Raw genomic sequence first — 26,375 nt, forward strand, 5'->3', positions numbered from 1 at the left:
CTAACTATTGACCTCTAATCTACTGACAGACCCCCGAAGAGATTACAGAAATTGTGGTGCAGTGTAACTGAAGGTGGAAAATGAAAGTTTTACTTAGCGTAGCGGGAGTCCTGGAAAATGCTGCATGAAATAAAAAGGAGTACACGATGCAAAAAGCCGGGTCTTTAGAGAGATATTCAGCATGTTAGGTACGTGGTAATCACTGGAGTATTGTAAGTATTTTGTAGAGTGGTTAATCCAGAATATTCAACCCTAATGACACTCACAGACCCCTGGAGTTTTATTTTTCTGTTTATTGATGAACAGTACAATTTGTAACAATGCAAAAGTATTACAAAGAGGTGAAATTTACAAGGACAGGGGTAATATACAGAGAGTCAGCCTGCTAACAATAGTTATACACCATAAATTCCTCCCCATCGTAGAGGCCATGCAGTGAGCACACCGACCATGGTATAAGGGTCTATCGCCCCAGGACAGTTCTAGTACTTACATCGTTATTTAGGTTTTGCTCTACTCAACCTAAAACCTATGGAAATCTTATAATTTAATAACAAGTTGTAAAAAGACAAAATACACGATATAATTAAAACATTACTGTAACTAACTGAAATGCTTAGAAGTCTGATGAAAGGCAGAAATAGCTCATTTACCAAAAGTTTAGCTCTAGAGCAGGGGTGCAAACTTTTTTTTTTTTTTTGAGGACCACATTGGTACTATCGGACAATCTCAAGAGCCGTCATGAAGCTTAAAGGCCAATTTTTTCTTGTTTATTTGCTTCCTAAATGCAAAATGAAGCAGCTTTCTGAATACTATGCATTAAAGATTTTCTACCATTTTGCTGCAAAAAAATGTTACAAATCTATCAGAGCTTTTGCTTTATTCTGATGGCTCTTTCCTCTCTTAATTTAGTGTCAGAAATAGCAACAAGGAAGGGGGGAGAGTTTTGTACACAGATCCCCACTGAGAACAAAGGAGAAAGCATATACAGTTTCAGGGAGGGCAGAGAAAACAGGAAAGCACAAGGAGAGAAAATAAGCGCAGGAAAGAAGCTGTGCTGATATGTGAGAAGTGAAGACAGTGGCACTCTAAATTCACAAAAACCTCACATCCTGCCTATATTACTGGGAGAGACAGTCCCTTAAGACAACTTTCTGAAACTTGATTCGGGCTATAAACTGGGTATCAGCTAAATAATTTATGAAAGTATGTGCCATGAATGTCTGATAGACACTCGTTCCACTTCCAGAAATTCCCTTCTGCCCCCATAATTGCACTCCAGAAAAGAGACCATGCTTGCATAATGTATAAATGCAAGTTGCTGTAATGCCAGAGTCTCACTCCTCCCATGCAGTAGAAAGAAGTTGGCCGCACACATACATTGCCTTTTCTCCACCTCATGTACTTTTTACTCAAGTGCTACAGCGGGGTCAGCAGACCCCATTCTGCCAATATATGTGTATCCCAGAGATGGCCATACATTTGTACTTACCTGTCTTTGCTCACGTGATACTCGTCCCTCTTCTCTGAAATGAGAGCAGCCACCACACAAGGACGAGCATGTCTGTGACCAGATGGTTGGTGGGCCACACAGAAAGGCATCAATGACACACCTTACCCACACTTCCCAGGTTATGCACCTCTGCTCTAGAGTATTATTTTAAAAAGGCACCCCCAGAAAAAGTTTTCTTCTTTTCTTTTTCTTCCAATAGTATTGTAAATGGTGAACTATCCGTTCTGTGCTGGTCCTCACGTTATACCAGGTGACTGCGCTCTGACTCCTCCTATGCGAAGACCAGAGGTCAGTTTCTTAAGAGTCACATCAACTATGGTAGGAAATGGTCAAACATTTTCAGGAAATGCCTCTTTAAAGGTTTTTTCCGGGCGGAAAATACATTTCTGCAGTACCTCTATGTGAGATAGGATTCCCTTCTATTGCCAGCTTGAGCGGCCCTCGAATGCCATAAACTTAGTCTTTCCAGCTAATTTTTTTTTGAGAGAAGCTAGTATATTGGATAGCCAGTATTTGGCACATAACCACCGCTTGAGCTGGCAACAAAAGGGAATCCTGACAATGTGCACACTGCACACTGTTGTGATTCAGATGTCTACTCACATGGAGTGACTGCAAAAACTGCATGTTCAGTCCAGAAAACTGCTTTAAATACTACAGCTAAGACATGAGCAAGAAACTAAACATTAACCCCTCCATGTATGCTAAAAAAAACCACAATGATAGCAGTGCACCTTAGTCTGTCCCCAATGGCGAAACTACCGCCAGCCTCAGACGTGCAGAATTCCGCTGCAGCCATAATACTGATGCGACAATGCAGCCATCTGAGACCCGAATCACAATCTTGCAAAACCTGACAGTATACGTGTGTAGTCGGGTAGTCACACTATATTACAGAGAGCCTGGCCCCGTCATTGATACTATCCTAGAACAGAGACAAGAACTTTGTTCACCTTTTCAGTGCCGGAGACCCGTGTCGCCACCGGGCACTGAAATAGGCCGTCTCATAGAAAACAGAGAGTGACTTGAATAGAAAATAAAATACCAAATTAATCAAAATGTCTTTTCAAAAAAACAAAATTGAACGGCCCAAAAGGACAATGCCACTTGTTCTCTAGAAGGGATGTGCCCCCACGAAAATGGTGAGTCTCAGGACTGAGCTGGAGCGGTAGCTAAGGAGGGAGTTGGAGGTCAGCATTTCAAGATCCAGAATGAACTCTTGGGGACCTTTGATGGGACGGGCCAGGACCACCATCGCACTGATGTTGTTTATTTGCTGTAAGAGGAAAAAAAAAAATCAGTTTTTGTGTAAAAAAACAAAAAAAACCCTCAAAGTTAAAGTGGTTGTCTCCGCATTATAAATGGGTAGAATTGCAATGTGCTCGTAAAAATCAAGTAACATTGCCATTTACCTACTAATGAAGAAGGCTGAAAAGGAGCGCTGCTGAGGAGGGCAGAGGGGAAGAAATCCAACAAAAGACACACGGTGCGGATCCTCCCGCTGATTTTTCCGCGCGGATTTGCCTAAATCCGCAGGTTAAATTACCTGCATTTTTCCTGCGGATTTCTTCCCTTTTTTTGCGGTTTTACTGCCGTTTTTGTGTGGTTTTCCACCTGCGGATTTGTAGAATGGAGCAGGTGGAAAACGGCAGCAAAACCGCACAAAAGAAGTCACATGCTGCTTTTTTTTTCCCCGCACAAACACCACGCGGAAAAATCCGCAGCATGTGCACAGCGGGTTTTTTTTTTACATAGGCTACTATGGTACTGTACATCACCTGCAGATCCGCAGCGGATCCGCAGTAGAAACTGCACCGTGTGCACAGACCATTAGGCCTCTTTCACACATCAGTTTTTTGGCGTCAGTCGCAATCCGGTAGTTTTAGAAAAAAATTAATCTTGCAAGTGATGCCGCTGGATCCATTTTTTTCTCAGAGACTTGTATTAGCGACGGATGGCCTCACGTTTCATCCGTCGTTCGCCGCATCCGTCGTAAAAATGTTGTGTCCGTCCGCCGGAGACGACGGACAAAGTAACGTTTTTTGTCTCCGTTGAAAAGTCGGACAGCGACGGATCCAGCGCCGTCCATCGTTTGCTAGAATGGAAGCTTATGGGAGCCGGAACCGTCACTGTCCGTCAAATGACGGAATCCAGCGACGGATTCCGTTTTATTAAACTGCGCATGCTCCAATTATCCAGTTTTTCACAATCTGCGGCGGATCCGTTTTTTTTCTAAATCTTCCGGATTGCGACTGATGCCAAAAAACTGATGTGTGAAAGAGGCCTAACACTAAATGGATATCTTGAATGCGTACAACTCTGGGTACAGCTCAATCAGCCTGCCGCTGCCACGTCCGGACGTCCTAATCAGGTGCTGTACCGTAAGACAGTTGAAAAAAACAAAATAAAAAAAGGGAGTGCCAGCCAAAGAGCACAGCGAGTCCACACGGGGAGATGGGGAGGTGAAGGATTGAAGTTCCACTCTGTTTGTTTATTTGTTATTGAGTTGTAAAAGTTTTTTTTTTTTTTTTTCCATTTAGGCTGTGTGCCCACGTTGCGTTCTTTTAAGCGTTTCCGCAGCGTTTGAGCTGGCTCAGACGCTGCAGAAACGCTTAAAAGATGCATCAAATTAATTAGCATGCGTTTTTGGCTTTCTGTGCCAATGCATGCGTTTTTAACCGCTCAGGAATCGCTTAGCGGCTAAAAACGCAGCATGCTCATTAATTCCCGCATTGCTGAGCGTTTTTAGCCATCCCCAATGATCCCAGAAATCGCGTGTCAAAAGCGTCAAAATCGCGTAAAAAATCGCGCAAAAAAACGTGCGGAAAAAGACGCGCGATTTCTGGAAAGGGGATCCTTTTCCTGAGCGTTTAAAAACGCTAGCGTGTGCACATAGCCTTAATTAATTCTGCGAGTCTCTTGATGGATCGGCAGTCCCTCCTGTATATGGTTGAACTTGCACTGTACTGGTCTATGTGCAAAGAGGAGAGGCTAGCCTAGAAGAAAGGGGGAATAGAATAGGAATCTTTCTCCCCCACTACAAAGTGGAGCTTCAATCCTTCAACTTCCCATCTCTCTGTGTGGACTCGCTGGCACTCCTTTTTTTGTTTGTTTTTTCAGATGTTTAATGAAAAAAAAAAAGATTTTTAATGTTATTCTTTACTACTCATTGTCTAGGTTAGGATTTGTATGGAGCGGGCTCACAAGCTACGTGTACATAGCCTGAAGGTATTTCTTTTTCTTATTGTTTGCTTTCTCCGTGTCATTTTATTACGTATACACTCATAACAGCAAGTGCAGGGAGAAGCCGACTGTGTGACAATAAGCCTGGCATCCACCGTTGCCTTCATGTGTCACTCACCCTAATGTAGAAGTCACCCTGTTCATTTCCTGACCGAATCTGGAAGGTGTTGTACGCTCCGGGATACACACTGGTCGCCTGGATTTGGAATATGTCGGAGGGTACACTGCGGTCTGATGTGATGCTCATGTACCGATACACTATTGAACCAGGCTCATCGCGGCACAGCGGGTTGCTGCCGGGGCACATACATCGACTGCAATATAAAACCAAAGTTTCACTTTTATAATTAAAATCTGTCTGATATAGTCACAATTTGATCATCTGTGCAGTAAAAGAAATTAAAAAAAAAAAAAATGGAGGTTCAAAAGAATAATGAAGAGGTTACATATAAAAGGACAGAAGCAAACGTGACAGCCAAGGGAAACTCACATTCTCTGCAGTTACCCAAAAAACAGTGCCACGTTTTTATTAATACTTTTTGGGGGTAAATACGAAATTTTGATTGACTTATGTTGCACTTTGTAATATTGTAGAAATAAAAAAAAAACATTCTGTCATTCATTTTTTTTTTCTTTACTTTACACTGTTTATTATTCAGGTTTATTAAATTTATCTTTTGATAGGTCAGGCTTTTCCTTACATAGTGATATTACATGTGATTATTGTTTAATAAATGTTTTTTTTTTATTCTAAAGGAGGAAGGGGTTAATCAATTTTTTAATAATATATATATATTTTTTAATGTTTTAACTTTATTTGTTAGTCCATTTAGGGGATTTGAACATGCTGATTGTTTGTTATACTATATAATACAATACTATAATTTTTTAGTATATAGTAAAAATCACGGTCTCCTATGAACACCAGTTGTAGACGCACCGTCATCACAGGCACGGGGATCTTCTGCAATCCCCTCACTGCCATGGCAACCCATCGACACTCTGCAACCACTTAGCAAGGGGTCCCAATGGGGGCTTGGAGGACACTGCTCGCTGTAAATGAAGCTGTCAGAGAATGACAGTGACATTTAAGGAGCTAACAGTAGCAGGCAGAGCTCAGCTCCATTTGCTGCTGTTAGAAGCAGATGATGGCTGTTCTGTGACAGCCATCATCTGCTGGGTATGATGTAGGCTGAGCTTCTGAGCCTGCTTTAAAAACAGGAACCCGACATGACGTAATAGTCTGCCATATGTCGGGAAGGGTTTAAATGGAACTGCTGTATAATCTGTAAAGACGACTCTCAACCTTTTTCAGAATCCATCTCTTAGGGTGAAGACTTACTTGTCAGACACTTGGATATAGGGCTCGATACAAAGGTTATTTTCCACGCAGCGGTAGCCTCCATGGAAGTTGACGCAGGTTTGTTGGTCCGTGCAGGTGTAAGTTCCCGTCTCACATTCATTGATATCTGTTCGGAAAATTGAGGGATAAAAGTCAAACAAATGACAAAAGTAACAAACAACAGGTCAGAGTAAAAAGAGATAACAACTAAAATAACCTTGAACGGGGTTCTCCCAAGTTCTTGGTGTGAGAGTAATGGAATTGTCTAGGAGTAATCTGTGAAGTTGTATGATGTTTCCAGTAATTAGAGTAAATGTGTATGACTGACTGCCCTAGATTACGGATGAGTTGTACAAGATACATTTGTGTAGGACTTGTTTTCTCGCCATTAGCTGATCATTTGTGCCCTTCTATTGCTAATTTCACTGCCCATGAAGCATCAACTAGATAAATGCACCAAGCGGAGTGTGTGTGCTGCAGCCACAGTGCACAGGTACGTTATCTTACCATAGGCATTTTGGAACAAATAGCATAATATCTTTAGGTATCACTTGTACATACAGTATATTTCTATTAGTCCATGTTTAGAATAGTGGAAACTGAAAGGAAAAGAGCGCAATAGGGTCTTATCTGAGAAAACCGAGAAGTAAAACAATGAATTATACTCACCCTATGTAGGAGAGTAACAGGCATAAAGGAACACGGTCAGCTTGCTGCACATCCAAATGACCACGCTGTGGCCATAAATCTTCAGATTCACTAGTAGGATTTTTTATGGATTAAACGTGCGCTGCCAGACCATCACTCCTCACAAGTTGTGTGCTTTATACATTTATTTCCCAACGCGTTTCGAAGTTAAAAACCTCTTCTTCAGGGGATGACATGTACCCCCCCTGAAGAAGAGGTTTTTAACTTCGAAACGCGTTGGGAAATGTATAAAGCACACAACTTGTGAGGAGTGATGGTCTGGCAGCGCACGTTTAATCCATAAAAAATCCTACTAGTGAATCTATTAGTCCATGTTCACACGTTCAGTATTTTACATCAGTATTTGTAAACCAAAACCAGGAGTGGGTGATAAATACAGAAGTGGTGACGTGTTTCTATTATACTTTTCCTCTGATTGTTCCACTCCTGGTTTTGGCTTACAAATATTGATATAAAATACTGACCAAATACTGACCGTGTGAACGTGGGGTTACATATTAAATGCAGAACTTCCATCAGAGCACTATAGGTGGTACTGCTCTTAGGGGTCCAGCCATCCGTGTGCTCTTTGATTTTCACAGTCTTTTTGATATGAGATGTTTTGTTTTGTTTGTTTTTTTCATCCGAGAGAAACTTAAGGGCATGTCACACTAAGAGATATCGCTAGCAATATCGCTATAACTAGTGACGTTATAGCGATATTGCTAGGCTATCTCTGTGTGTGATACTTACCTACCACCGGCTCCCCCGCTGGTTATCGCTGATCGCGCGAGAACGTTCAGGACTGTTTCTCGTCGCTCACTTCCTGCGGCGCTTCCTGCTGTGAAGACGAACGACGCGTGGAGCCGGGCGGGAGGACGCAGGATCGCCTGGTGTGACAGGTAAGTAGCGACCCCCGCCCCCAGGGACATCGCTAAGTGTGACAGTACCTTTAGAAAACTCTGATGGTAAAAACTGACACTGACCAAACTCTGAGCAAAAACTCTGATGAAACTCGGACCGTTATTGCATACGAGATTAATTATTGATGTCTGAATCAGCCCTAAGATGCAGAAATAATGTGCAATAATAGTGCAAAGCTTCCAAGGCACCAATCAATCTCCTGTACACGTTCCGTACGGACCCACTGAATTTAAAAACGCAACATGCTCATTAATTTTGCGGAAAAGTTCGCGTTTTTAGGTATTTCCTATGAGCCCAGAAGACGTGCGGAAAAAAACGCGCGTTTTTTGAGCAAAAGATTAACCTGCCCAATTCCAGCCTTGCTGAAGCATCCCCAAATCATCACCGATCCTCCACTAAATTTCAGAGTGAGCGCAAGACACTGTGGCTTGTACGCCTCTCCAGGTCTCCGTCTAACCATTAGAAGACCAGGTGTTGGGCAAAGCTGAAAATTAGACTTATCAGAGAAGATTACCTTATTCCAGTCCTCTATGGTCCAATCCTTATGGTTTTTGGCAATCTTCAGCCTGGCTCTCCTTTGCTTCTCATTGATGAAAGGCTTTTTTCTACCTTTACATGACTTTAGCCCTGCCTCTAGGAGTCTGTTACAAACTGTTCTTGCCGTGCACTTCACCCCAGCTGCCATTTTCCATTTCTTTTGTAGGTCACTTGATGTCATCCTGCGGTTGCTGAGTGACATTCAAATAAGATGAAGGTCATCCCGGCCAGTGGAGAGTCGTTTTCGCCCTCTGCCGGTCTGTAGCTTTGTTGTCCCCAATGTCTGCTGCTTGACCTTGTTGTAATGGACTGCCATCTTAGAAATTTTAAGGATGGAGGCAACATGACGCTTGCTGTATCACTCTGCTAGTAAAGCCAGAATTGAGCCCTTCTTATCCTCACTCAAGTCTTTTCTTTACAACTCCTTTGGCATGGTTAAAAGTTATTTTTTCATGCCTATTACTTTTGGGATATTACTAGCACTTGTTTTGTCATCCAGCTTGTCCTATTGCAAGAGGATTGTGAGAACCACAGCAGGGTTTTTTCCTTCATTAAATAAGATTTGGCTCAGATGATCACCTAATCAGAAGCACGTTAAGTAGAATGAGGTGTACTCTGGTTGGAATTCAACCGACACTGGAATGGAATGGCTGTCATACATGGAGAGAAGCCAATTTTTATAAAACTGTGCAGTGGTCTCTTAATTTTTGCCAGAGCTGTATATATATATATATACTCAGATCCACCTGGAGATAGACACCGGAACACCGCGGTTTTGGGGATGCACTTAGCTTATTAGACATGGCATAAACCAAGCTGAAGCACAAAGTAAGCATGGTCCTCTGGGCAAAACAAAAACAAAACCGTAGCACTAGGTACAGTCCTTGTATTAGCGGGGATCAGCCCGCTCAGGGTTAGCAAGATCCACGGTTCAGGCATAATCAGAACACAAAACCCTTCTCTGGAGTGTTCCTCTCCAGGCACTGAACACTGCTGCCTTTGGAGGCCAGCTACTTAAGCCCAGATCACACCCTGGGGTGGAGATAAGGTGGACATCCTCCCACTCTATAGATGTCCACATAAAAGTCAGCCCATTATGTAAATTAGGTTAACCCTCACCGCAGTTACTGTGCTGGAGGAAAAACTCTGTGTTTTATATCACGGACGCCATTAAGCATAGTGAAAGATATCTCCCCTCCAGCACTTTACCAGTGACTTTGTCACAATATGTATACAATTATTTTATATCATTTATCTCAGACATCTCTCCTTTCTGACCACTAGCAGCCCACGTTCTGCTATATCGCACGATCACAATATGCACTGCAAGCACTTACGGTAATACAGAACTTCATACTTCTCAGACTATCAGGTCTTTATGTGTCCCTCAGGCTGGGATCTGAGGCTTCCTGCAGTCTCCCACATCAGTCATCTCACTTAGCGCTGCGCTATGGTTTGATTCTGCTCGCTCATGCATATCTGTGTCATGCTTGCTCTGGCAAGCTATTTAAGCACAGAAGCCAGCAAGACCACAATCCAGCCGAGAGCAAGAGCAGTGTTTGCTTTTCAGCCATATTAGAGCGTAAGAAAAAAAAAAAAGTCTATTTATATAGCATTTCATGGCAAAACTTCCAAAACAGTGAAATTTATTTCTGCAGTCGCAGTGATATACAAACACACAAGAGGAACATCTGACAGTGCATGAAACGCTGCTGAGAATCACCGGTAATGGGATCAGTGTAGGACTGTTCTGTATTACACGTCTGCATGACAACTGGAGTCACTTTTGGGACTTCATGAACTACTCCGTCCCATACAGCAGATAAGCCACTGCCATGACTGTGATCACGGATCTCTAGTTTTTGGAATCTTCAGTAACATTTATGGTGGAATCTATGGAAAATGCATTACCATCTCATAGGAGATCAATATTTTTTTTATGTAGAAACTAGAAAACCCACAATCCTGAGATCAAAATGAAATAAAAATCTATATATTGTGTCTAAAGCTAGAACCTTTTTCTGTAGGGAGTGGGGAGCAGGAATGTAAAAGGTGCACGTCCTACAGACAGGACTCATCCTACGTCCTACAGATAGGAGTCATCCTACAGATAGGAGTCTCGGATAAAGAGCTTGGAGTGTCTGATAGGGATCAGACAGATCAAAACATGGCTTCTCTCAATAGACAAAACAAGGCTAAGTAAAAGATTCAGATACAGCCATTCTGTGGAATTCTACACATGGCTACACGGAAGAAGGAGCTACCGTACATTCCCTAGGAAGAATCTACGTATAGACATTAGGGTAATTTTGGCTCAGGAAGAAAGAGTTGAAAATGGTTTCTGATCTACAGACAGAATGTTATAGAGCTGGAGGATCTGATCAGATTCATAGACATTTTTATGGGAAATGTTTCAGTAAAATTTGTATTTCATTAATTGAAATCTCTGCTGTCTATACAGTTATGTGAAAAAGTGTTTGCCCCCTTCCTGATTTCCTATTGTTTAGCATGTTTGTCGCACTTATATGTTTCAGATTACCCCCAAAAAATAAATATTAGACAAAGATAACACAAGTAATCACAAAATGCAGTTCTTAAATGAAGGTCTTTATTATTAAGGGAAAAAGAAATCCAAACCTACAGGGCCCTGTGTGAAAATGTGATTGCGCCTAAACCTCATAACTGGTTGGACCGCCCTTAGGAGCAACAAATGCAATCAAGCGTTTGTGATAACTGGCAAATGAGTCTTTTACAATGCTCTGGAGGAACTTAGGCCCACTCATCTTTGCAGAATTGTTCTAATTCAGCCACATTGGAGGATTTCCAAGCATGGATCGCTTTATTAAGGTCATGCTATAGCATCCAAATCGGATTAAGGTCAGAAATTTGACTAGGCCACTCCAAAGTCTTCATTTTGTTTTTCTTAAGCCATTCAGAGGTGGACTTGCTGCATAGCCTAAGTGCACTTCAGTTTGAGGTCACAAACAGATCACCGCACATTCTCCTTTAGGATTTTTTGGTAGACAGGAGAATTCATGGCTTCATTTACCAAAGCAAGTCTTCCAGGTCCTGAAGCAGCAAAACAGCCCAGACCATCACAGTACCACCACCATATTTTACTGTTTGTATGATGTTCCTTTTCTGAAATGCTGTGTTACTTCTATGCCAAATGTAATGGAACATAAACCTTCCAGATTTTGTCTCGTCAGTCCACAAAGTATCCTCCCAAAAGTCTTGGGGATTATCAAGGTGTTTTCTGGCAAAACTGAGATGAGCCTTTATCGTCTTCTGGCTAGGCAGTGGTTTTTATCTTGGAACTCTGCATACAGGCTATTTTTGCCCAGTCTCTTTCTTATGGTGGAGTCATAAGCACTGACCTTAACTGAGGCAAGTGAGGCCTGCAGTTCTTTGGATGTTGTTGTGGGGTCTTTTGTGAGCTCTTAGATGAGTCATCGCTGCGCTTTTGGAGTAATTTTGATCGTCCAGCCACTCTTGGGATGGTTCTTCACTGTTCCATATGTTCATCATTTGAGGATAATGGGTGTTACTAGGGTTCCTTGGAGTCCCAAAGCTTTAAAAATAACTTTTGACTTTTTCTATTCTGATAGATCTCAATTACTTTGTTTCTCATTTGTTCTAGAATTTCTTTGGATCACAGCATGATGTCTTGCTTTTGAGCATATTTTGGTCTACTTCATTTTGTCAGGCAGGTCCTATTTAAGTGATTTCTTGATTGTGAACAGGTATGGCAGTAATGTGGCCTGCGTGTGGCTAGGGAATTTGAACTCCGCTTCCCAAAGATGTGATAAACCACAGTTAATTTAAGTTTTAAGGGAGGACGCAATCACTTTTTCACACAGGGCCCTGTAGGTTTGAATTTCTTTTTACCTTTGTAATCAATATCTTCATTTAAAATTGCATTTCATGTTTACTTGTGTTATCTTTATTATTTACATTTGTTTGGTGATCTGAAACATTTAAGTGTGACAAACATGCAAAAGAATAGGAAATCCGGAAGGGGGTAAACACTTTTTTACACAACTGTATATGTGAGTCCAGTGGGGAATCCTTCTAGTGAGTGACAGTCTTCCCTGTACTGTGCATGCAGAGATAGCTGTCAATCACTAGTAGTACCTCCCACTGGACTCATCCATATAAACACCAGGAATTTCAATGAATAAAATACAAGTTTTACTGAATCTTTTCCCAAAAAGTTATATATCATTCTGCTCATCTTCTCTATATTGTGCTGTACACAGATCGGACAGTGTGTACAACTTGACAGGCTCCCTTTAGTTCTCAAATCCCTGTATTAAGAGCTAATAGACGTGTTCAAACTCTACACACACCCCTAACATACTCTCCCCCTCCAATGCGAATTTAGATTGTGAGCCCCATCGGGAACAGTGATGATAATGTCTGTAAAGCACTGTGGAATTAATGGCGCTATATAAATGAGTAAAAAATAAATAAACTATAATGGGTGCCATTTGGTTTCAATTAAGGTGTGAAGCATTTGGTGGATACCCCAATGGAAACTAAACAGACACCACTATAAAGGGATATGTATGATGGTTTTTATGTCCGTCATGCAACAAATACAGTTTGCAACAAAACTGACAGTGGTTCTGGTGCCATATTCCTGTATGGATAATGGTTTTGGTGACGTATTCATGTACTGATTATATCCCCTGAGGAGAAATAATATCTCTCCTGTTGGGAGACCTCTGGGCCCAGGATTAATTTGCCTTCTTCCAGAGGTTCATCGAAGTTTCATTCTGAGAGTCATCATCCCTTTCCTCCTCTAAATTAAGCTTCCTCCTTTTTTCTTCTGGAGGGACACTGGGTGAGGGTGCGGGCTGGGAAAAAGCGGCCAGGGAGAATTTTATCTCCTGTTGGATTAGACCCTTAATTTCTTCCATCAAGGATGGTTGCTCTTCCCTGATGACTTTTTCAGTGCACTCTTTGCACAATGTCTTTCTTATGCGAAGAGGGCAACTTTTTTGTACAGACTGCACATCTCCATGAAGTCTTGGACTTACTTCCTGGTGCAGGTTCCTTGACCCTCTACAAGAAAGGGGAGAAGGAATAATAAGGCTCTAAACCTGCCCACAGGGAATGGGCACACCGTGCCAGAGTACTCGCTGGGAACGGGAGGGTGCTGGGATCTGCGGACGCAGAGCGAGAGGAACCTGACATCTCCATGCTGTTTACCACACATGGTCCTACCGTAGATGTCTTTCTTGGCCTGGGGCTCTGATATGGGCAACCAGACTCCAGCACCTGTCCTCTGATTAGAGGACCTCCTCCCTCCGATGTCCAGGTGTAGAGGGGTGGGGAGGCCCGCCGACAACATCTACGCTGTAATTTGCCTATGCGTTCCAGCGTGTAACGCAAGAATCCTCTCTGTATGCTGAAGCCTGCCGGCATGTGGCGTCACCTCCTGCCGCCAGCTTCAGGCCCGGAAGTCTTCGCGCGTGTGCACCCAACGTGACACGTTGTTCTGGATCCACAACGCCGGAGGAGGAGAGGGGACTGGAGAGCTCAGAGAGGCCTCCAGCCGAAGAATCCCCCACAGACCTTACCCAAAGGTGCGGTCTGGAGGGGGGTCCCGAGTCCAGAATGGAGATGGGAGCAGCACTCGGGGAGGAGAGGTAAGTCTGCTCCCCTGCTGCCCGGCCTGAATCCCTTTCCCTCCGGTGACTGTTGCCAGCATAGCACACCATGAATGACCTCTTCATCCCCAGTAGGAACAGGAAAGAACACTGAGGGGGGGGATGTGGGAGGGGTTATTTAACCTCTTTAGCATTTCCTGTGCCTATTAGGAAAGGGGTAACATCTTCCAGGTGTGCTGTTGTGGGGGGGTTACTAGAGAAATAAAAGTACTATTAAAATGACCTCTGCATAAAAAGATCTGTCCATATTATGACCTAAATAAGCCTCCTATGGTATATGGCCTCAACACTGTCTGCCCTTATGAGCTCCACCTGCCACACTGTGAGTCTTAATGACGTATAACTGCCCCACTGTATTCCATTATCAGCTATAACCTCCACACTGTCTACCCCTATGAACCAAAGCCTATACCATGGCTTTTCCCTCTCCACTGGTTTCCTTTACACTCTGTATAGCTCCACAGTATCCCTCCACCATGCTAACCTCTCTCCATACTGTGCCCCCATTTCACACTGCCCCCCTCCATATTTAATACTGTGCGCACTAATTTCACACTATGTCCTGATCCTGCCCACTCCGTTGAACTCTCTAAACTGCACCTCCTCCTCACACTGTCCTCCTACACAGTATGATGGTTACCACAGCCACCCATACAGTATTATGCCCCCCCAGTCACTGATACTGTATAATGGCCCCACAGCACCTTGTATACAGTATAGTGTTCCCCACAGCACCTCACACAGTATGATATTCACCACAGGCCCCCAATATACAGTATAAAGTCCCACACAGCCCCGTATATAGTATAGTCACCACAGCCCCCAATATAAGGTCCCTAACAGCACCCAATACATTGTAATCACCCTTTTGTTATGTCCCCACAGCCCCTCTTTTAATGTCCCCATAGCCAGCCCCTCTTGTAATGTCCTAATAGCCAGCTTCTTATGTCCCCATACCCAGCCCATTTTCTCCCTATAGCCAGCCCCTCTTGTAATGTCCTCATAGCCAGCACCTCTTGTGATGTCATCACAGTCTTTTGTCCCAATAGCCAGCCCCTCTTGGAATGTCCCCACCGGCCCTAGGTATAAAAGACTTCATTCATTAGGAAAATAATAGAATTATACTCACCTAATCCAGACTCCCTGTCCAGTACAGCTCTGTCTCCTCTTCCTTCTGGTGCAGCAGTGGGCGCTGGAAGGTGTGATGATGTCACTGCATTGTGATGTCTTCTGCATGCGCTGGAGTTCCTGGTAGAGCAGGGAGCTGATTACAGCTCCTCTGCTCCTATCATGGGCAGCACCGACATCAGTACAATTGAATGCGGGAAACGAGCGATAGCCGGGTAGCAGGCAGAGAGGGGTGAGCTCTCCGGTGTGCCCGCACCGTAGCCATCACTGTGCTGAATGCCTGTGGCCAGAGGAAAGGTGACGGGCAGCCACAAGCATTCAGCAATGTCAGGTTTGTTTTTTCCCGAAATACGCTCTCCCTCGGCTAGGCAGGAGGTATCGCCCTACTCAGGTGCCTACCCTACCTACCCCTCATTCCGGCCCTGCCCATGGATTTTAGGGTATAAACTGGCAAGAAGTAAAGTCTTACATGTTCAGGGTTAATACCCCAATCAGAGCCATGAAACTTAATCGCTCGTACATATTATTAATCCTATAATTGTCACAGAGAAGTAACCATGCCTCCGCCATGTGACATTCTCCTTTTTTGATATTTAGAAATGCTCTTCATTAAGGGCACATACATGAAGACATCCCAATGTGATCGACTTTTTTTGCCATTGAAAATGACTGGTATCTTTGTGAAATATTATGTATTCCAAGAGCCTCACCTTCCACCTGAGGAAGACGGCAGTGACCGTAGAAACGCATTGTGGGTATTGGAGGAATAATTAAAGCTGAGTTTTTTACCCTTTTTCTGGTTTCTGCCTCTCCTTTAGCGCTCCTATAGACCGCTTTTTTTATTGTTGCTTCACAAGAGCCTCACCTTGACACAAACGAGTGCCCAACAACTGGTATCCCTCTGGGCAAATGCAGGAGAAGCGCCCGGGCTCGTTCACACACTGATGCTGGCACAAATAGCTGGAGTAACTGCACTCGTCGATGTCTAAAGTAAAATCAAATCATTAATAATCACTAATATTAAGCAAAACATTGTTTATGTAAATTGTAAGAAAAAATTCAGTATGTTAGCTCTCAATTACCAGTATATACATTGATTGTGGGAAAATACTAAAGCAATGGGAGCTCAGAATTTTTCCGAAAATACCTCCTTTCTCTCCCCTTCGATTTCCACTAGATTTAAATAATAAACTCATGTACTGCTCTCCCTTCCCAGGTCCATCACTGAGTCTCAGAGACCAGCTGCAGTGGTGACGTCAAAGTGACAGCACAAGTGAACACTGCAGCCAATGACGGGGCTCATGCTTGTTACATCGGCATCACCACTGAGATTAGGACAGTGGCAGAGATGCAGTACTGGACCTGAGGAGGGTGAGAAACACCTAGGTTTATTCCATGCCAAACGATCTACCCAATGCTGATCTATGTAATGTGGAACTGTAGTACTTACCATTGCAGGTATACCCGTCATTGTCCAACTCAAAGCCCTGATTACAGCGGCAGAGAAAGGTGCCATATGTGTTATAGCAGCGCTGCTGGCACGGCACACCCATGGAGCACTCGTTGACATCTGTATGTGATCATACAAAGATTAGCGTCTTAATGTTAGTGATTCTGTTCAATGAAATGGTTAAAAACACACTTTTTGGACTACATATATAATCAGTATAAAAAATTTGAGAGTGGCCGACTAGCCCATGTGTATGGCGGCCTCCCGATTCTCCCCCGACAGATGATGTTGGGGAATGAAGGAATGGCCCCCGATATGGAGGGTGATGGAGAGGTCCAACTCCATTTTAAAAAGCACCTATTGCGTATTTTATTTTTTTTAATTAATTTGGTTCACAATCCCGTCCTTACCCACGCACGAACGGTTGTTAGATGCCAGCTGGAATCCCGGCTCACACTGACAGGTGAACGATCCAGGCGAGTTCACGCAGCGATGCTGACAGTATCGGTAGCGGCATTCATCAATGTCTGGAATGAAGCAGGAAAATGGGGAATAATTATCATTATAATTAGGGCAATAGAAAAAAGACAGACATATTCAATATTAATACAAGGACAGGAAACATTTCTCCGAATGTAAGATTTATTATGAAACAGAATTTTCACATTTTATCACCGTATGTTTAATGTTTAGGCCTGTATTGATACACGTGAAAGGCTATGTTCACACTAAGGGTACGTGCACACGCTGAGGATTGATCCGTGCGGATTTTGCAAAATCCGCAGGTAAATCCGCAGGTCAGAAGACCTGCGGTTTATCTGCGGATTAGCCTGCGGTTTTGCCCTGCGATTTATCATCTCTACAATGGAGGAGATGGTAAACCGCTGCGGAATCCACAGACAGAATTGACATGTCAATTCTTTCTGCGGTTTAGAAACCGCAGCAAATCCGCACGGAAAAATCCGCACCGACTGCACTGCGGTTTTTGATTTCCATACGTTATAATGGTACTGTACAACGCAACTAATTCTGCTGCGGATCCGCAGGGCCAAATCCGCTGCGGATCCGCAGCAGAATCCGCAGCGTGTGCACACCCTAAGATTTTTTTTCCAGGAGTTTAAAAAAAACAAAAAAAAAAACCCTCCACAAGTAATTAAGCAAAAAAAAATCACTCCTTTTTTTTCAGGCTTTTTTTTAGAAGAGTTTTTCGTTTCCTGAATTTGAAGAGTGTTAGAAAAGCTTTGTTTTTTTTTTTTACCAGAAGTTGTAGTCTTTTAAAAGGACAGTGCCTAGGTTGGAGTGATTTCCTTCAGGATCCAACTTCAAAGAAGTGACATGTGCTATCTTATTTTTCCCCCAATGGTTTTTCAAAACCTCTTCAAGAAAAAAAAAAAAAAAAGCTTAAAAAAACTTTGCATATGAACAGCAAAGTGGTTTTGCCATAGAAATGAATTGGAAAGTATTCCAAAACTTTTTGAAGCAGTTTTTGATGAGGATTTTGGAGAGTTTCAGCTGAAAAAAAAATTCTGAACAATTTCAGTGTGACTCCAAAACTCAAAACGTAACATCTGGAGGGATTGTGGAGTCGACCAATCCACAATTATTTCTTTCTATACGTAGATGAGGAAGCATCTGGATCTTGACTTTTTGGTCCTACCACTATAATACTGTAGAAACCGTAGTTGAATACATCAGCCACCTTCTGCAGGGTCGTATGATACATGTTAGTGTCTGCGATGAGAAGCCCACATGCAGCGCAGTGTTACACTCACCTACACACTCATTTCCAATCTTCCTGTAGCCCTCCGGACACTTACAATGGAACCCGCCTGGGATATTTACGCACTCTTGGCTGGGAAGACAGTCATCCATTTCATATTCACATTCATTTACATCTGGAGAAAAAAAAAAGAAAATAGTAATATTTCCAACCCTGATATCAAGCCACTAAATGGTGGCTGCCATCTGACTGTCTCTGCTCATACATCACTAATGATCAATAACAATAAGGACTCATGCACATGACCGATTTTCTCGGACAAGGGCTATCCGTTGTTTTCGAGGATCGCACTTGTACCTATGTACCCCGTGGAAAAAATCAGAGACATGTCCAATTTTGATCTGAGTGTTGAATCAAAACAGGCAGTGCAAGTCTATGGGTCCATATAAAGAAATCAGACCACACTCAGATGGCATCCAAGTGAGGTCCAATTTTCACCAACTGACTTAATGGAGAAGGTGAAGAAACTGTTTATTTTTCGCTCTATGTTCGAAAACAAAACTGATGACACTGTGATCAAACTCTGATCAGCATAATCAGACCGTTTTTCTTGAATGTGGAGAAATTGATCATCTAACCCCACCCTAATAAAGAAGAGGTGACATCAAAGATTAACAAGAAAAGTGCAATAAAGTAGTGCCCAAAAATACATATCCGACACCCCTGCTCTCTCTTGTTATCAGTTGCACTATTTTCTTTGGTGGGATATTTGGAGATCAATGAGAGATCTGCCTGCTGGAAATCCCACTAATCTGAGAAACAGGGGGTCCAAAATAAAAATCACTTGTGCCAATGGAGCTTTGATGAGCATGTGTCACCCCACTCTTATGGTTGCACATACTCAATACTGCTCCATTCATCCTATGGTCGCACATGCTCACTACTGCTCCATTCATCCTGTGGTCGCCCATGCTCACTACCGCTCCATTCATCCTATAGTCGCATACGCGCACTACTGCTCCATTCATCCTATGGTTGCCCATGCTCACTACCGCTCTATTCATCCAATAGTCGCACATGCGCACTACCGCTCCATTCATCCTATGTTCGCTCATGCTCACTACCGCTCCATTCATCCTATGGTCGCCCATGCTCACTATCGCTCCATTCATCCTATGGTCGCACATGCTCACTACCGCTCCATTCATCCTATAGTCGCACATGCGCACTACTGCTCCATTCATCCTATGGTCGCACATGCTCACTACTGCTCCATTCATCCTATGGTCGCTCATGCTCAGTACCGCTCCATTCATCCTATGGTCACCCATGCTCACTACTGCTCCATTCATCCTGTGGTCGCCCATGCTCACTACCGCTCCATTCATCCTATAGTCGCAAACGTGCACTACCGCTCCATTCATCCTATGGTCGCACATGCGCACTCCTGCTCCATTCATCCTATGGTTGCCCATGCTCACTATCGCTCCATTCATCCTATAGTCGCACATGTGCACTACCGGTCCATTCATCCTATGGTCGCACATGCGCACTCCTGCTCCATGCATCCTATGGTCGCACATGCTCACTACCGCTCCATCCATCTTATGGTCGCCCATACTCACTATCGCTCCATTCATCCTATAGTTGCACATGTGCACTACTGCTCCATTCATCCTGTGGTCGCCCATGCTCACTACCGCTCCATTCATACTATAGTCGCACACGCGCACTACCGGTCCATTCATCCTATGTTCGCACATGCTCACTACCGCTCCATTCATCCTATGGTCGCCCATGCTCACTACCGCTCCATTCATCCTATAGTCGCACATGCGCACTACCGCTCCATTCATCCTATGTTCACTCATGCTCACTACCGCTCCATTCATCCTATGGTCGCCCATGCTCACTACCGCTCCATTCATTCTATGGTCGCACATGCTCAGTGCCGCTCCATTCATCCTGTGGTCGCACATGCTCACTACCGCTCCATTCATCCTATTGTTGCATATGCTCACTACCTCTCCATTCATCCTATGGTCGCACATGCTCATTACCACTCCATTCATCCTATGTTCGCCCATGCTCACTACCGCTCCATTCATCCTATGGTCGCACATGCTCACTACCGCGCACTATCGCTTCATTCATACTATGGTCGCACATGCTCACTACCGCTCCATTCATCCTATGGTCGCACATGCTCATTACCGCTCCATTCATCCTATGGTTGCACATGCTCACTACCGCTCCATTCATCCTATGGTTGCACATGCTCATTACCGTTCCATTCATGCTATAGTCGCACATGCTCAATGCCGCTCTATTCTTCCTATGGTCGCACATGCTCACTACCTCTCCATTCATCCTATGGTCACACATGCGCTCACTAATGCTCCATTCATCCTATGGTCGCCCATGCTCACTATCGCTTCATTCATACTATGGTCGCACATTCTCATTACCGCTCCATTCATCCTATGGTCGCACATGCTCACTACTGCTCCATTCATCGTATGGTTGCACATGCTCACTACCGCTCCATTCATCCTATAGTCGCACATGCGCACTACCGCTCCATTCATCCTATGTTCACTCATGCTCACTACCGATCCATTCATCCTATGGTCGCCCATGCTCACTACCGCTCCATTCATTCTATGGTCGCACATGCTCATTGCCGCTCCATTCATCCTGTGGTCGCACATGCTCACTACCGCTCCATTCATCCTATTGTTGCATATGCTCACTACCTCTCCATTCATCCTATGGTCGCACATGCTCACTACCACTCCATTCATCCTATGGTCGCCCATGCTCACTACCGCTCCATTCATCCTATGGTCGCACATGCTCACTACCGCGCACTATCGCTTCATTCATACTATGGTCGCACATGCTCACTACCGCTCCATTCATCCTATGGTCGCACATGCTCATTACCGCTCCATTCATCCTATGGTTGCACATGCTCACTACCGCTCCATTCATCCTATGGTCGCACATGCTCACTACCGCTCCATTCATCCTATGGTTGCACATGCTCACTACCGCTCCATTCATCCTATGGTTGCACATGCTCACTACCGCTCCATTCATACTATAGTCGCACATGCTCAATGCCGCTCTATTCTTCCTATGGTCGCACATGCTCACTACCTCTCCATTCATCCTATGGTCACACATGCGCTCACTAATGCCTCATTCATCCTATGGTCGCCCATGCTCACTATCGCTTCATTCATACTATGGTCGCACATTCTCACTACCGCTCCATTCATCCTATGGTCGCACATGCTCACTACTGCTCCATTCATCGTATGGTTGCACATGCTCACTACCGCTCCATTCATCCTATGGTCGCACATGCTCACTACCGCTCCATTCATAGTATGGTTGCACATGCTCACTATCGCTCCATTCATACTATGGTCGCACATGTTCACTACCGCTCTATTCACATAGGAACCCTAATTTTCGGAATCAGCAAAAATCCCGACCGGCAGACCCCTACACTTATCGTCTGTCCTGTGACTATATAATTTATAAGGAGTGCGTCTAGAATATTGCTTAATTGCTTATACACTTCACTCACCTACACAGGTGCCTAACCCTTGAGAGTCCGGTTGGTAACCATTTGGACATGGGTTTTCTCTTTGATCAACTCCAGGACCTGGGTTTGGGTTTGGCGCTCCGGCAGTCCCAGGGTCCGTATTGGTGTCGCTTATCACCGAGGCTGAGCGAGGGAGACACAGGTAACCTCCATAATGATTAATACATTTCATTTCACCCTTGCAGGCATCAGGAATGGTCAAGCACTCATTAATATCTGTAGAAGATGCAAATAGAGGTAGGAGGACATCATCAGGATGGTTGGTGCTCAATGGTATTTAGCTGCACACAACTCAGTATGACATACCGTATACACCGTACCTTTGCAGTGCTGCCTTTCTGCATCCCACTCATATCCATCCGTGCACTCCTAAAAGTTGTAGAAGGAAAAATTATAGCGAGTAACATATATGCGGGAGCAGAACTATGGTGGGTGCAGTCGCACCTGGCCCTGGAGAAAGACCGATACCACTTTCCATGATAGTTGAGGCCTGGTTTGAGATTTTGCGTAGGGGCCGCTGAGTTTCAGGTACATGTATGTTTATATAGCTTTATGCTTTAACAATTTATTTTCTCCTGCTATAGAGAGTGATTTGGGTAATATTATGTTACTGCTGTGACTCCTCTCACACTTTTTGTTCTCTGCATGTGACTTTTCAGCAGTCTCATTATCATCACTGGCAGGGTTACAATAAAAAGTAACACGTTTGTATACAGTAGATAACACAGGATCCACCATTTAGGGTCTGAATCGTTGGCACCCCAGGACCACTTTCATCCCTGACAGCCTCTATATAAAGGTGGCAAGTAAGCAGAAAAGGTGTACATGTTCCTTACATTATCCTTTGAAATTTTTATGGCAGCAGCTTGTACCCCAGGGCGAGAGGCTATAGAGCGTTATATTAGACCCGCCAGTCATACACATAAATACACCTGAATTTTCTTGCTCCTGTTTATTACTTTTATAGACACAACACTGCAACTTCTGTAACTACCAGGATTAAAATCTGGGTGGAAACCACCATTTTCGCTTGGGGTGTGTTCACAATGCGTCTTTTTGCTAAGTTTTTGGAGAGGAAACTTCAAGTTTTGGAAACGTTTTGCGGAGGTTTTTGGAGGGTTTCCACTCCCTTAGGGGTGTATTCACACTGGGGGGGATTTTCTTTACTGAGTTTCTGGAGCAGAAACTCTCCAATTTTCACTAATCAAAACTGTTGGATTTTGGAGAGTTTCTGCTCCAAAAGCTCAGTAAAAAAAATCCCTCCACATGACAGTGCACACATACACCAATGGAGATGTGAATGCTAACTCTGATTGTTAGGAAGCGGGGAAGTAGAAAAGATGGAAACGTTTAAAAAGACCTTTGCTAAGATACCAGTATTTTTTTTTTTACATGGCAACGACTGTTATGTCCTCACTGCCCTTATCACATAGACACCCGAAAAAAAATAACAGGAAGGACTGGGACCTGTTGTGTCAGATCTGAACAATGGATTGGAAATATTAGCAGGGTGGTTCTGTAAAAAACGTGTAAGATATTCCAGAAAAACACGAAAATGTTTCACGCTGATACATTTATTGTACAAACTATCCTGGCGGGCCCCCGGCGATCGGACATTGATCACATTTCCAATAAATATGTCATGAGTGTATGAAGCCACCTTTTAAATCTGGGAAAAGGAAAGGAATAATATCTATTGATTTCCTGTCATTCTTACAGCGCCAGGACACGCCACGGCACTGTCATTACACTCATTACCTCCAATCCACAGTGGGGCTTACAAAATATGATAATTATGCTCCATAACTTGCCATACACTCTCTTTTGTAGACAATTCATTCTCATCAGCATTCTGCCAGCACTATAGGTGCTGGAACATCATTTTATTCACTTGTCAGCATATATTGGACCTTGTCCAATGGCTTGCCTTACTTAAACTATATTCGCACGTATGAAAATTAAAATCTCATTGCTGTTGATCTACAGATCCGTCAGCAGAATACAGACTGCTATTTGTGACGGCTTATATTCTGCCTGGGGAGAAGTAGTCACTGACTTTAAATCACAAAAGCAATCAGAGTCGCATATAACTCACACACTGCCTCTGTTCTGTAGATAGACGGTATATAAAAAAATGTTGATTATTGTATACTTTAAAATTGGACATCTAAGAAGCACCTCTCAACTCCATGCTCAATTCTCCCTTGATCATGAGATTGGCCTAGGTTTAAAGTAGTAATTTGGTAAAAAAAAAAAAAATGCAAAAATAAAAAATGAAGGCTTTTTTTTAATTGATAAACTGGTTGGCAGGAAACTGGGAAAAGATTATAACTAATGCATGTGTTTAAAATGGTAGGGTTGAGCAAAACATTTCGTAGTGACTGTGCCCGTACCCTGTAGCAGCCTGAGCAGAGCACTGCAAACCTTGTACTACCTGCCAAAATCATGGGTGCCTCTTTTGATTAATATTCCCCACAATGTGATGACGTTGCGAGGGATAGAAAAAATCAGAAGGGTCGCACAGGATGCCAGCAGGTAGTGGGAGGCTAAGGGTGTGTGCACACGTTATGGATTTGTCTGTGGATCCGCAGCTGATTTAGCCCTGTGGATCCGCAGCACTTTTCCAAGTCACTGCCTGACACTTATGGCAGCGATTTACTTTCCTAGAAATATAAAAAGAACAGAACGTTTGAATTTAAACTGCCCGATCCTTAACTGTTCCAACTGTCAACTGTCGCGTGAGAGTCGGATGGTCCGCATGAACATGAGATGGTCAGGGTGGTCCCACCGAAATCTTCGGGTTCAGCTCTTCGTTTCCTGGTCTGATTAGAGCTTCCCTTACAGAACATTAAGGACCATGAGTGGTGGATTAAGCACCAGGAGCCATTGCTCCGATCCTGCCCTTCCACAAAGTGTAATTGGGAGAGGTCAGATATCTCCTGTACAACTGTCACCTAATGTAACCGTCATGTCATCAGCTCTATTATACAGGTATACGTGAAGGCAGATTACCGTGAAGGTGTTTGCCTCGTCGGTTTCTTGTTGGATGCTGGGAACTAGAAGGACACCGAGTAGTAAAAAGAAATACATCATCTAGAAAATTGAAACAAAAAATGAAAATTAGTACAGAAACCCATATGTAGTCTTCCTGAACGTGACCACGCTCATTCTCAAGGAAGGCTTAGAACCAAAAGGATTTTGTGATATTTGTAGTTTTTCTGTAATTGGTAGAAGAAACATTTGTTCTCTTATCACCTATTTTCAGATTATTATATTTGGAAATGTCTTGAACTTCCATGGGACAAGAAGTTTTCTGTGGGAAACGTAACTTCCTGCGAGGTCACAACTTTATCTGAATTATCTACCATTCAGAAAGTCTCCGTGAGACACGAGAACTTCTGTAGCCCTAATTATACTTTACTGTCTTTTTTTTATTTTCAGAAATAGAGAATATCAATTACGATAGTAGCTATCTATAAGACATTCAACCTCTCCTGACACTTCACCAAGGATGAAGCGAAATCTTGACAAGACCAACACAAGCACCACGTTCACCCCCATGACTTATCCTCATATAGGAAAGTGTATTAATAGGGAAAAAAATACAACAATGACCCCATACCTTCAATTCATCCATCTCTTGTTGGATGTCACTGAATCCCTTTGACACAATTTTCAAATTTTGCACTTGCTTACGACGTTGGGAATTTACCATGAAATTCTTAAAAGTTGTTTTAACACCAGCTAAACCCTTCACTTTATCAGTGCAGTCATACTCTTCACGAGACGTTTGACACCGCAGTTATCCCAGCTGTAATTCGCTCTCTTAAATCCGAGATTCTTAATTTTAGCCAATTTAATTACATTTGACAAGGTTCTACCAAATTTCACAATAGCGTTTCAAAAAAGTTCTATTACAGGTGAGGTGTGTGGACATGCGTACTTACAGGTCTTTATGATGAATGAGCGCAGCCTTCACTTTCTTGCTCAGTTTCTTCTTCGCTCTTGTTGAGTGACACTCCCCCCAGAACTAAATGTCTCCCTTGTTCACTTCCTCTTGGTGCGCCTGTCTCCCCTCCTTCTCTAACACTTTGCCAGGAGTTGTCTCTTTCTCCTTTCCCCCTTTCTCGCACAGTCTTACACACTCTGACTCCTCACATCTACTCCCTCCCTGTGTGTGTTTAAGCTCTCACTACTTCTCTCTCTCTTTTCCCTTCTCTCCAAATTCCTGACTTTCTGCCAATCCCTCCCTACTTTCCAGTAAAAATCCCCCCCACACCTGGTTTTACTTAAACACAGACACACAGCTCTTTCATGTCCAGCTGTTCACCCCCATCTGGGTCCCCACCCCTTACACACCACCACTAGAGACCTTTGTCACAACTCCTTCCCTTAGAGATCCCCATGACTCTTATTCATTCCTAATATAGACCCCCCTCATAAGCCGGAGCCCCTCAGTTTACCAAAATCTGCGCTCCTCCTTCCACCCACACATTACTACAACTACTACTTATACTGGTGTTTCACACAATGGCCACCT

The 26,375-nt window shown here is 43.5% G+C and overlaps 1 protein-coding gene across 1 annotated transcript; it reads right to left on the reverse strand.

The window, feature by feature from the left end:
- Nucleotides 1-273: 273 nt before the first annotated feature.
- On the reverse strand, nt 274-26,062 carry EFEMP2 (EGF containing fibulin extracellular matrix protein 2). Its single transcript, XM_073563284.1, has 11 exons — nt 25,783-26,062; nt 24,848-24,928; nt 22,156-22,204; nt 21,818-22,051; nt 18,272-18,394; nt 16,910-17,026; nt 16,500-16,619; nt 15,915-16,034; nt 6,099-6,225; nt 4,875-5,070; nt 274-2,789 (listed from the first exon to the last, which is right to left on the reverse strand). The coding sequence occupies exons 2-11, from the start codon at nt 24,926-24,928 to the stop codon at nt 2,628-2,630; spliced, it is 1,329 nt and encodes a 442-aa protein (XP_073419385.1). The 5' UTR covers nt 25,783-26,062; the 3' UTR covers nt 274-2,627.
- Nucleotides 26,063-26,375: the final 313 nt, after the last annotated feature.

This window comes from Dendrobates tinctorius, unplaced genomic scaffold (genome assembly GCF_039654945.1).
Source record: "Dendrobates tinctorius isolate UK_male_01 unplaced genomic scaffold, ASM3965494v1 ptg000384l, whole genome shotgun sequence".
NCBI lineage: Eukaryota > Metazoa > Chordata > Amphibia > Anura > Dendrobatidae > Dendrobates > Dendrobates tinctorius.

Excerpts from the sequence above, each read along its gene's own strand:
- EFEMP2 (XM_073563284.1), bottom strand. The coding sequence starts at position 24,928 with ATGATGTATTTCTTTTTACTACTCGGTGTCCTTCTAGTTCCCAGCATC. Across the intron at positions 22,052-22,155 it reads AGAAAGGCAGCACTGCAAAG|ATATTAATGAGTGCTTGACC; the intron begins GTACGGTGTATA and ends CATCTTCTACAG. Across the intron at positions 6,226-15,914 it reads GGGCACTCGTTTGTGTCAAG|ATATCAATGAATGTGAGACG; the intron begins GTGAGGCTCTTG and ends TTTTCCGAACAG.